This window comes from Antechinus flavipes, chromosome 1 (genome assembly GCF_016432865.1).
Source record: "Antechinus flavipes isolate AdamAnt ecotype Samford, QLD, Australia chromosome 1, AdamAnt_v2, whole genome shotgun sequence".
NCBI classification, from domain to species: domain Eukaryota; kingdom Metazoa; phylum Chordata; class Mammalia; order Dasyuromorphia; family Dasyuridae; genus Antechinus; species Antechinus flavipes.
Genome location: NC_067398.1, coordinates 395,612,549 through 395,626,101, shown reverse-complemented (window position 1 = coordinate 395,626,101; position 13,553 = coordinate 395,612,549). Strand labels below are relative to the sequence as shown.

At 31.6% G+C, this 13,553-nt stretch overlaps 1 protein-coding gene across 2 annotated transcripts in view; it reads left to right on the top strand.

The window, feature by feature from the left end:
- Positions 1 to 13,553, top strand: part of SEMA5A (semaphorin 5A) — a 548,675-nt gene that overhangs the window by 153,302 nt on the left and 381,820 nt on the right. For both annotated transcript variants that reach the window (XM_051969840.1, XM_051969839.1), the window contains exon 4: positions 6,988 to 7,033. In XM_051969840.1, coding sequence (XP_051825800.1) covers positions 6,988 to 7,033 — 46 coding nt within the window. The remainder of the gene's footprint in view (positions 1 to 6,987; positions 7,034 to 13,553) is intronic.

Sequence of the window (13,553 nt, the reverse complement as noted above, 5' to 3'; positions counted from 1 at the left end):
GGCAAGATTTTTTTTTAATTTAACATTTTGTTCTAGGTACATTCACATGCATTTTGAAATTAATTTGAAATTTTTAAAAAAGAAAATACTACTTTTTTAAAAACACCCTTTTCCTTCCAAAATACATGAACCGAGAATTAAACTCTTCAAAGTATTTATATGTAAAATGAATTTATTTTAAGCTTTTTTAAGATTCTGAACTCCCTACAACCTTCTATGATCCAGATTTTTTCATTTACTTAAAATAAGTTCTGTTGAAATCTGTTCAGATTTTTTATCTGTTGAGAACTTTAATAATAATATACAGTAATATATTGTTTTATATTATCATTTACTACTAATAGTTCATTGTGGGTAAAGAGATAGCACATAAAAGATAAATAAACTTTTCCTAAAATCAATAAACTAGAAAGTAAAAAGGATAGAAAACTACTCAAGGAGATAATAAAAATTATGAATAGGATAAACATTTTCAGTCTGCATATTATTGATGGCTTGGTGGTTTGTTTTCCAGTCTATTGTATTCAAATGCATAAGATAGTTTTTATTTTCAAAGTATACTGTTAATATCACATATTTGAATTTGTCCCATAACATTTTGATTTGAGATAATTGGTTAATTTTATCATAAATTACTCTCCACAGAAACTTTTAACTCATTTTTTTTCTTCTTACAGCTAGAAAATGGATATGTCCTCAGTTGTCTAAAATCTCTATCTCTACACCACCCAAATTAAAGGAAAATTTGGGGAAGTGTAGTACTTTGCAGCTCTCTGACTACATGGGGCAAAGAAACTGACCTAATTCCTTAAATTACTATTACCAAAACTTTTTCCTCTGTGAAAACTAGTAATGTACATTATTATTGCCTATTTATATCTTAGGGTAGTCTGATGCTCAATGAAAACATTTAAGTACTTTTATCTCTTCAAAAGAGCAGTATTATTTAATAGTAGACCAGCCCTCAATGAGTTGTACAGTTAGAATCCTCAGTTGGATTTGATCCAGTGGAATTATTTTCTCATGCTGGGAAAGGTCCTTGGCCTCTCTAGTGTACCTCACATATATTGTTTTTCCTCTTCTCTGCTTCTCACAATTGAAAGATAAAGTGGTTGCCTCTTCTGTATTACTCTGGAGACCTGCCTCTTTCAGAAGGATCATAGATCTTACTTTAGTTTGTGTGAGTGACCCAACATCTGGGAATATCAATTTTTTATTCCTGTTGGACAGGTTTCTTTCTTTTTGTAACCTTTTAACTTCTATGGGTCGTAGACCTAAACTGTAATGGATCAAATTGTCTAATGGGATTTCATTCTCTCACTGCCAAACTAAAATGTTACCTGGTATTAGTTGTAACCTGAATATAGTAAGGTATAGAATGACTATAGTTTAAATTGTAGTGACTATGATAAATGCATTAGATATCCTCATTTACACTGAACTATATTGGACAATGTAATCAATTTTAATAGGCATTATCTAGCACTTTAGGAATTTATAACTTAATATTCAAAAGACATTAAAATTAATTTGGAGAAACATATGGAAACAAACTCTATATACACAGTAATAAAGGTTTTTTTTTTTTCTCTCTCTCTACCTGAGCTATTATCAAAGTGTGAAAAGTCCTGCTGGTGCATTTGACAATTCTTTTATGCTTTATAATCTATAGACTACAGAGAGGTACTTAGAAACATTAAACAATTGAATTGTTCATGATTTCACAGCTAGTGTTGGTTAGAGTAAGGGCTTGAATCAGATCTTCTTTGTATGTGTTTTAAGACCTATAGAGAGATAAAATAATAAATGATAAATGATAAATAAATAAGATCTAATAGAGAGATGAGATATAAAAATTTTCTCTGTAAAAAAAAAACAGAGTAAATGCATAAGATAAATACAAAGTACTATATAAAGTTCCATTGGGAAAAGGCTATTATGAACTTTTAAGATCAAGGATATTATTATATTCTAGATATAGATAAAGATTCTTCTGGGAAAAATAAATAACTTATAAAGAAATAGGTTTTGATTGGGTGGATGGAGATTATATAGAATAAATTTAGTTTCAGATTTTTTTGAAAAATATTCTATAGACATTTGGAACTACATTTTGGAGTTCAAGGAAGAGCCCAGGTGTGGAGATAAAGAATTAGGAGTCATTCAGGAAGTGCTACTTGAAACAGTGAGAAGGAATGGGATTACCAGTGGAGACATTTTCTAAAGAAAAGGGCTAAAGCCACAATTTTAGTGAGTATTTGGTTACATGAAATCAGAAAGATGAGGTTTACAGAGTGAGAAGGAAGAATTAGGAAAATAATCCTAAAAGTGGTTTAAAAGAAGAATCAGGAGAGTAGAGTATCTCGGAAAAGAATGGCCAATAGTAGTAGACATTGCATAGAGTAAAAGGAGGCAAAAAGACTGAGAAAAGCCGTTTGGCCATAGTGACTTTTGAGAGAACAATTTCAATATAGTGTAAAGGCAGAAGAAAGAGCAGAGTTGAAGAGAATGAATAGTGAGAGAAGGGAGATTTGGGGTATAAATGTGTTTAAGATGTTTGCGATGAATAGGAACTAGAATAGAATTGGATGAAGGTTCATGCTATGGTAGAAGGAATATTGACTTTGGAGTTATCATATTCTGATTTGGAATTTACTATACATATGACTTTGGACAAGTCATTTGGCCTTTAAGAATTTTGGTTTCATTATGGTAAAAATAAAAGAATTTGAATAGATGACTTAAGTTCTTTCTAAGTCAATGTCAGAAGATGACTTTTTAATATTAAATTAGCCTTGAGCATAGTTTCATTCTTGTGGGAAAGTGCCAGGAGAAAGAGAGAATTGAAAATTTAGGAGGGAGAGGGAATGATTGCTGAAAAATAATTCTTTTTTCTCAGTAGTATTTTATTTTTCCAAATACATATAAAAATAATTTTAATATTAATTTTTAAAAAGATTTTGTGTTCCAATTTTTTTTTTTCCTTCTTACTTCTCCCCTCCCCAAGGCAGCAAGCAACCTGCTATAGATCATACAGGTATAGTACTTTTAAACATCTATTTATCTGTTTACAAGAAAAATCATGCCAAAAGGGGGAAAAACCATGAGAAAGAGAAAGCAAACCATTTTTTAAAAAAAGGTGAAAATACTATGCTTTGAACCGCATTGAGTCTACATAATTCTCTCTCTGGATGTGGATAGGATTTTCTATTCCAAGTCTTGGATCACTACATTGTTAAGATGAACTATATCTATCATAGTTGATCATCATATGATCTTGCTGTTATTGTGTACAATTTTACAAGGATTCTGAAGGAGGCAGGAATCGATGGGACAAAGATAGAGAGTAGATAGGTTAGTCCAACTTCAAAGTGAGTTAACTGTGTTGATTCAGTACTTATAGTTGGAATGATTTTGAGTCTCCTTTGTCTGCTTCCAGTTCCTGAAGTCAAGCAGAGAATGCTTCTGGCTCTTGTCTTCATTGTCATGGAGGTCTCTAGGGCTAGAGATTAAAAGAACCCCTGCCCTGGCACGCATAATTATGTTCTTTGTTTCTCAGTAGGTGCTAGTCAGTGGGTCACTTTCAAAAGAAAGCAGTCTTCCCTGAGTATTGGTGTCTGTGGTATGGCTGCATTCTTCCCCAGAGGGATTGGTTCATTCTTTGACTTTTGTATAAATGTTTGTATTGGAAATCTTGCCTCCTGCATACTGCCTGACTGAATAAAAATAAACTCTTGAGTTTTTCATGTTCTATTCATGAAGCTTCTCTACATTGGTATAGAAGCCTCAGAGCTTCTTATAACAAATCTAGCTCTTATTATTATTAATTGTTTTTACACAGGTCACTTACTATACCCTCAAATTGATTAATCTACTGAATTCAATATGAAGCTGCATTCCTGTTGAGTATGATAATGGGAACTTCATTGTAGCCAATATAATGCTTTCTGTTTCTGAAGGGAGAAGCTTTCACAGTAATGACTCTTGCCCAATTAACCTACCTCATTCTTCTTATAATGTTATTAATCTCTTATTAGAAAATAAGAACCTCTCTCAGGCTCAGTTTTCTCTCCTATAGCAATTCACATTTCCAACTATTTGGAGAAGTGACCATGACCAAACCAACCTTTTCAGTGCCCCAGAAAATTCTCCAAGACTATATGTTGGCAGAATTACATAAGCAGAGGGAGCTGCCATCAGGCATTCCCTACACCAGTGGAATTGCAGGCTGCCTAAAAAATTGCTATTTTTATACTTATATTATGTTTGGCATATAATTGGTCCTTAATAATTGCTTGTTGATTGATACTCCTGAAATGCACTTATTTTTAAATTTGTACTGAATTTGTCTATATGCAAATCCAGTCTACACTTGTAGACTATAACTACATTGACTACATTGTAGGTTTCTTGAAGACAGGAAACATTTTTTACTTAAACTTTTATGCCCCTCAGAACTTGACACAATATCTTGTATATATTATTGTTCAATTGCTTTTAGTTGTGTGTCATGCTTTAGGATCCCATTTGGAATTTTCTTGACAAAGATATTAGAATGATTTGCCATTTCCTTTTCCAGCCTCATTTTACAGATGAGGAAACTGAAGCAAACAAGGTTAAGTAACTAATTCAGGGTCACATAGCTAATAAGTACGTGAGGTATCATTTGATCTCACATCTTTCTGACCCCAGGCATAGTGATCTATCCACTGTGAGATCCAGTTGGCACTTAATCATTGTCACATGGATGAGGATGTATGTTGTGCACAAGAAATACAAAGCCTCTGAAGACTTTTGTATTAGGAGGATAAGACAGACATTCAAAAAAGAAGAATATAAGGTGGATAAATACAGAGTGTTAAATGAGTGAGATTAAGCAGTAGATACTACAGTATTTGAGAGGAAAGTGAGAACATTGAAGACTGGCCTTAGAAAAGGTTGATTAGAGGAAGAAGAACCTGGACTGAGGTAAAGAACATTAAATGTCTTTTTCAGGGTCACAGAGATTTATGCTACTATTTCTATTTAAAAGACTTACAGTATTTGGAAAATAATGCTAAAAATTGATGCACATGGTCCTTCTACTCCTTTTCTCTAAGATCACATGAGAAGGGAAGACTTGCAATCAATATCCCTGTAGGGAGTTCCCACACAGATGAATTCATAAGTCCATTGACATAATGAAAAGTTAATTCCTGATAATCTATGTCTAGATTATTATCCATCTAATGTATTATGCACAATTTTTCATCCAAGGATGATTTTCCTCTTCTGTTAACCAGGATCTTCTGGAATCCTCTCCTCTTTTTGTTGTAATATATTTTTGAAGTGCCAACAATTTTACTGATAGTTAATCCAACTGAAACTAACAAACCAGCTATGTTAAATAGGAGGGAAAAAAGCCCTACATAATTTAGTCCAAAGCCAAGTTTAAATTATTATACATATATTATCTGACATCTCCTGTATAAGTCGTCTTCCTTAATAATAGAAAGTCAGTAGTGCTAGATGGAAATCTGCCTCTCCTTATTCATCAGCTATGTAATCCTATGTAAAAGAAAACAAAAAAACCAAAAAACTTCATAATTATTATGAGGCTTTGTTTCTTCATCTACAACATGAAGATAATATAATATTTATACTATATATTTCCCAGGGTGCTTGTAAAAGAAACTCTTTGTGCATAGCACTTTGTGTATGTGAACAATTATTATTTCTATTTGGACATGTGATTTCTTCAGAGATTTTCTGGTAAGGAAATGTTGTCTACCAATGCATATTAGCAGCTATTCAGCAATTTATAGCCACAGAGCATTTCTATAGTTGTTGCTGTTGATGGTGGAAAAGAAAGGGTAGGATTTTTTTTTAATTCCATTTTCACACAACCTAGAATAAATGCACCAAATGCTTATGTCCTCCTCTAATTATTATCTATCACAACAGGCTTTATTTGTGCAGAGATTTAATAGCTATTAAATGGCTGATATATCATGATAGGCAGTTGCAGCTGTACAATTTTGTAAAAGTTTCTTAAACTCACTGAGCCTTAGCTTCTTCATCTGCAAAATGTTGATAATACCACACCATTTACTCCAGAGGTTTGTTATGAGGAAAACATTTTATAAATTAAAAAAAAAATATTGAAGAGTATATTGCTATTACTCATTGTATAACATTGAGGGTTGATTGAGTTTTCTATCTTCTAATAATGAAATGTAAAATTCTATGGACCAAAGAAAATAAATAAATAAATATTTATTGCCATCAAACAGTATGGTATCCATCAGCTTCAGGCAGCAGGAGAGCCCCATACCAAGTTTAGTGTGTATATATATATATATATATATATATATAGAAGCAGTTTGTATTAGATTTGGTACAGTTTTGAGGATATTAAGGCCTTTCTCCCCCACCCCCACTCCCACCCCCTAATGGTAATAATGCTTTTCTTTGAGATTATTTCCAGATTTGTTTCCTGTATATATTTTGTACATAAATAGTTGTTTTCATGTTTCTCCCCCATTAAAATGAGTTAACTTTGTAACACTGACTATTTAGAAAATAAAAAATTGTCGAGCTTTGACAATCATTTAATCTAGAGGTTCTGAATTGTAATAATGACTATATGACAAGAGAAGCTAATTATTTAGAACAAAGATTACTAACTTTCCAAAGAACAGTGTCATGGAGTCTTTGACAAATTTTAAAATTATATACCTGTTTTTAATATGATATTAATTTTCTTTTGCATATATAATATATATGTATGATATATATATATAGTATGTTTTAGCCATTTAGAAATATGTTGTGAATCAATAGTTTTCTTCCTGTGTGTTTTACAAAAAAAAAGTAGAGCTCAAATTTGTACATTTTTAGCATTAAGATTAGATATGTGTTTTCCTTTCTGATTTGACTAGGTTTTATTTTATGCATCAATTCAAAATAAAGGTTTTAATTGTCTTTGTCCATTTTTGTATTTTGCAGAAATTACCTCTTCAGGTTGCAGCTTGAGGATTTGTCACTTATCCAGGTAGGGGGAACATATTTTTTATCTCCTCTCTTGTCTGCTTCAATTAATTCACTTGCTTGATGTGATGGAAACAGTTGTATATAAGCCATCAATCAAGGGATAGAGAAGTTTCAAAACTACAATGGGGTTGGCAGGTATTTTCTTTCTCTTAGCTGCCCCTGATGATGTAGTCATAGAACCAGTTTTAAGTCTAGATTAGCTTTTGACCCGTGGCAAGTGTATCTGTCACTGGCTCACTTGTATAACTCTGATTTATCTTTGTCATTAATAAAAGGTAAAGGTAAATGGTATTCAGCAAGTTTCTAGGAAATTGGAACTTTCTGTTTTTATGTTAGATTTTTTTTTTCGTGGTAGGAGATATCTTGTTAAGATTTTGTTATGAAATCTCTTCTATATGACAAAAAAAGAGATACAATTTCTTTCCTATTGTTATGATAATTAAAGGGGTATCCCAAGCTTGTAAAAGAATGGTAGAAAAAAAGGTTATAGAACTAAATATGGATATCCAGCTCACTATCTTCTTTTGAATTGTTGCTTGTAGTTCTTAGGGCCTGTAAACCTAGTAATAAGACTCTGAGAAATAATTAAAAAGCTTGTTTCTCCATTTGCTTTTGAAAATATTGTTAAATTGAAAACTTGCACAAGCTCTATCATTTATTCATATTGATTTTAAAATTAATCCCAACTAAAAAGCATGTTACCTTGCACAATGTATATAGGCAGTAATGAGGCAGGTTTTTTCCTTTCTTTTTTCCTTTAATCTCTTCTTTTTACATATGGGATTGAATTAGACAACCTCCTTAATCTCTTCAAACTCAGGCTCTGCTAATTTTTTTTCCTAACAGAAGAAAAAGTTTAAGTCAGATACAACAATAACAAAGCCAACTGTCCTAATATTCTATGTTAAAATTAATCACATAGTTCTTGTAATTTGTTTTACAACTTTATCTTTGAACTGACTGTGATATGAATTTTTTAAAACTATGGCTAAAGTTGTGAAAACATTGTTAAAAACAGACTGATTCTAACAGTGATTTCAAATAGACTTTTAGTATATGTTAACTCTAGTATATTTGGCCTAAATGATTATTTGCTTGCAGTATAGGATATGAGAAAATAGCTGAAACACTGGAATTTTTACTTTTATGAACATGAGGACCAATGGGAAGATTTTCAAGAAAATAGTTTTGTTTTTATTGATATGTTTGAAGGAATTATGCATAGCATTTTTTAAATTGTGAAGTTATCCACTATAGTCCACACATTTATTGATATAATACCTCTGTACCTTTGGTCCCCCAGTTTATTTCATTGCAAGAGATAATTTTCCATTATCAAACTGCCTACCAATTAATATTTGCAAGTGTTCAACCTTTATCTGTTTGAAAGTTGTCTGAAGAATGCCTAAACGAGTTGTGACATGTGATTTTAATAGAATGCTATATGTTGTAAAAAATGATAAGCAAGATCCTTTCAGAAAAATCTGGTAAGACATATAAGAACTGATGCAAAATGAAGTGAGCAGGAACAGGAGAACATGGTACACAATTCTTTACTATTCTGAACAATGCAATGATCCAAAACAATTCAGAAAGACGAGATAAAAAATGCTAAAAATTTTCAAGTCATGTAAGTCTTTTGTTTAAAGATGAGAAATGATCATCAGAACAGATATTTACCTACTGAAAACAAATTGCGTTAGCAAAGTTGCAGGATATAAAATAAACCCACACACATCATCAGCATTTCTGTATAGTACTGACAAAGCCCATCAGCAAGATATAGAAAGAGAAATTCCATTAAAATAACTGTAGAAAAAATAAAATGCTTGGGGAGGGAGGGGGCGGTTTACCTTCCCAAAAAAACTCAAGAACTATATGAACACAATTACAAAACACTTCTCACACAAAAAGTCAGATTTAAATAATTAGAAAAATATCAATTGTTTATGGGTAAGCTGAGATCATATAATAACAATGACAATTCTGCCTAAATTGATGTACTATTTTCAGTACCATGCCAGTCAAACTGCTAAAAAACTATTTTATAGAATTAGAAAAAATAATAATAATATCCATCTGGAAGAACAAAAGTTCAAGAATATCAAGAGAATTAATGGGAAAAAAAATACAAAGGATGGTGGCTTAGCAGTTTCAAACCTAAAACTATATTACAAAGCACATTCATCAAAACCATTTGGTACTGGCTAAAAAATAGAGTGATGGATTAGTAGATTAGATTAGTTACACATAACACAATGATCAAGACATATAATAATCTAATATTTGATAAACTCCAAAATTTTAGCTTCTGGAACGAGAACCCACCATTTGTCAAAAATTACTGAGAAAACTGAAGAATAATATTTCAGAAACTTGGCACAGATCTATGTCTCACAACCCATAGCAAAATAAGGTCAAAATGGGTACATTATTCAGGCATAAAAGATAATACCATAAACAAATTAGTAGAGCAGATCTTTGGAGAAGGAAAGAATTTATGACCAAAGAAGAACTAGAGAACATTATGAAAGATAAAATGGATAACTTTGATTACATTAAATTAAAAAGTTTATATATATATATATATAAACAAAACCAACAGAAACAAGAGTAAAAGGGAAGTATAAAGCTGGGAAAAAATCTTTACAACCAGTGTTTCTGCTAAAAGTCTCATTTGCTAAAACATATGAAGAACTGTATCAAATTTATAAAAATACAAGTCATTCCCCAATTGATAAATACGTCAAAGGTTATGAATAGACAATTTTCAGATGATGAAATGAAATTCATCTATAGTTATATGAAAAAATGCCCTAAATCATAAGTGATTAGAGAAATGCTAATAAAATAACTCGAGGTACTACTCTCACCAGGACAGGACAGAAAAAGATAATAACAAATGCTGGAGGAGATATGAGGAAACTGGGACACTAATGCATTGTTGGTAGAATTATGAAATGGTCCACAAATTCTAGATAGCAATCTGGAAATATGCCCAAAGGACTATAAAACTGTGCATACCATTTGACCCAGCAGTGCCATTACTTGGTCTGTATCCCAAGGAAATCATAAAGCAGGGAAAAAGCTCCACATGTGCAAAAGTGTTTGTAGAGCTCTTGTTGTGGTAAGAAAGAATTGGAAAATAAGTAGATGCCCATCAATTGGGGAATAGTTGAACAAGTTGTAGTATGTGAAGATAGTATAATATTATTGTTCTAAAAAATGATGAACAAGCATTTTAGAAAGGCCTGGAAATATTTACATCAACTGATGCTTTGTGAAACAAGTAGAACCAGGAATACATTGTACACAATAATAGCAAGAATGTGTGATGGTCAGCTTTGAAAGACTTAATTCTTCTCAGTAGTTCAGTGATCCAAAGCAATCCCAGTAGAATTTGGACAGAAAATGCCATTTGCATCCAGAAAAAGAACTAAGGAAATTGAATGCAAACCGACATATGCTTTGTTCACTTCTTTTTTGTGTATTTTAAAAAATCTCTCCCATGGTTTTTCCCTTTTGTTCTGATTTTTCTCTCCCAACATGATTCATAAAGTAATATGTATTAAAAATAAATAATTTTTTCTTTCTTTTTCTGTCTCCCTCCCCTCAATGTGACTTCATGAATGAATTAAAGCAAAATTTAATATTTTCAGAATGCTTGGGATACAAATAGAAAAAGGAAACATCCCTTGCTTTCCAGGAGTTCACACTATAATTGCAGAGACAATACATAAAAGAAACTTCAGTTGCAGGGCAGATAAAAAGTCTGAGACTCCTTTAAGAGATAGGCAGAGTAGAGGTCAAGATACTTGAATCTTTCAGGCTGATCATTAGGTTTTAATAATAATGTGAAGGATTTTCACATTATAGAGGTAGGGCAAATGGTTAAAGGCCTCTTGGTCCTTCATCTCTGTGGAAGAAATGTAGTTGGTGACTCTTTTCTTATCAAAGCCCTATAAGTTCCTAGGTTTGCTTCTGAGATTTCTGGCAGAGCATGTAGCAAAGAAAAAAGAAATAGAGCAGAAGAACATTCCCTACAGGTAGATCTTCCCACTGTTTATCCATTCATATTTTTATTTCAAGTGAATTCCTATAACATCAAATTCTCATTTCAAAGCACATGGAAAAAAAAAAAACTAAATTACTTTTAAGAAATTATCCAAAATGTTCATCTTAAATAGTTTGGGTTAAATTTGGAATAATAACTTTGGGATTATCCATATCGTTTCTTCTTTCTGTTTAAATAATCATTAAGAATTCATTATTATTCAATAAAATAAAGCATTTGAGGAAAACAGATTTGTATTCAAATAATGTCTTGTCATTTTCTAAGCAGGATTTTTATTGCTCATCCATGAAAAGGCTTTTTTGTGTCTCATTGCATTATTAGATTATTTTATTCTATATTATAGTTTCTGATGCATTGAAGGAATATATTGAAATGTATAGCAACAGAAGAGATTTAACATTCTATACTTCAGATGTCTACTTAATTCTGCCATAATAATGGACCCCACATTTTACTCTGTTCCCCCCACACTCCTTGCTTTGATCATTGTGGTTACTTTATAAGAATCAGGCTTTTATATTTTTTGAGAAAAAAAGTGCAGCTGGTAAAAAGCAACATTTGTACATCTGGAAGCATACAGTGAAGTACCAGTAGTCAAATCTTGCAGTGTACTCCCCCTTCCCCCAAGAACACAAAAGGTCTGGAGCTAATCCAGCTTGGATATCTCTTGTAATGTTATTTTGGGAAATTGCTCAAGATCTATCTTTATGTTGCTTTTTACTGAGGGAAAGAGAATTCACAGCCTGTTTCTCACTCACAACAGTTAGAACAAGCACAAAAACTAAAATGAATGTTCTAATTTACCACCTGTGCCTCTACAATTTCCAAACAGAAGACTGTTAAATCTCTTTTATTATTTGTTTGGGATTGGCTAAGGAAGGCTTTTTTTTTTTTTTTAATTTGTAGTTTGGTTTTATCTATCTACAAAAATGGGAACAGGAGCAAATTTTTACATGACTTGCTCCCTTACTTTCTGTGTCTTTAGGGATAAGTATCATTTCTTGTTTATGATGATAAAATGTTAATTATATAATTCATTCCATAACACTTCTGATGGGCCTGGGAAAAGTTGTTCCTTGATTTTCTGTCTTTCAATGTATGTATTAGCAAAATGCATTTATAAATTCTTAGTAGCTATTCACAAAGAAACTATTGGAATATATTAATTTAAATTGCTTCCTTTTATTAATATGACATTAAACTTTAAAAATAAATTGAGTCATTTTATATTAGCAATAAACCTCCCTAATAGGTCATAACATTAGTGTGTAACTATATCCTCTTTGGATTCTACTGTATAATTTAAATAATGATATATTAATTAATTATTTAGACTATAATTTCAAAAGGGCTGCTCACACTGGTGTATATTTTTTCAAATTACATATTGTATTTATATTGGTCAAGAAGAAACTTGTACACACATTTTTTATTAATCTTTATTTGTCAGATGCTATTAATTTTAGAATTTTAACCCTAGTGAAATTACTTTATTTTGAAATGACAAAGTTGTGACCCAGTAAAGATAAATGAATAAGCTACCAAAATTCAATCAGTTATTTATTGTTAGGCTCTTTAGACTCATGTCATCTGAATTCTATTTTATATCCAGTTGCAATTTAAAATTAATTTGATAGATATTTATTTTGTGGACATAGATTGTTCCTAAGATATCTTTCTGGCTATCTGTAGTGATATAAATGTAAGACTCCCCACATTCAAGGCACTTATAGTCTAGAAGATACTTTAAGATGTATGCAAGTAATTAAAATGCAAAGAAGTTGGAAAGGCCTGAGTAAAATATAGCGGACAGCTACTGCATTTCATTCATTTTTGTTTTACTTATTGTGATTACCATAATGATTTGAAATTGTCTGTAAATATTATTAAATAAATGGAATTGAATTGCTACTTCTGATTCAGGAAATATCAGGGATATTATGGCATCAATGTAAAAAACATTTATTATGCACTTATAGTTTATTGGGTACTATGCAACACAGCTCTAAGACAAACATAAAGTTTGGTTCTAAAGGCAATCATTTGGCATTTAAAGCTTTTCACTACTTTGACCATTCCTCTTTCTATTCCTTTTTTTCCTTTTTTTCCTCTCTGCACTTTCTATGATTTAGCTTCACTGGCTTATTTCTTGTTCCATGGGCACTCTCTCTTTCATCTCCACGCCTTTGAATTTGTTTCTTTTGTCTGAAATGTAGTCTCTCCACATCCCCTTATTTGTATCTCACTTTATTTCTTCACTCACCTGAAATATCACCTTTTCCATTTCTTTGTCCTTAACTCTGACAAATGTCCCTCCTTTGCTTCTGATTTTACCTCCCATCTACTCTATGTGTTTCTTGTTGCTAGTAATTTCATGATTTATATTTTATTAAAATGTGAGTTCTTGGGAGTAGGGACTGTTATCCCTATTTCTTTATACCCCCAG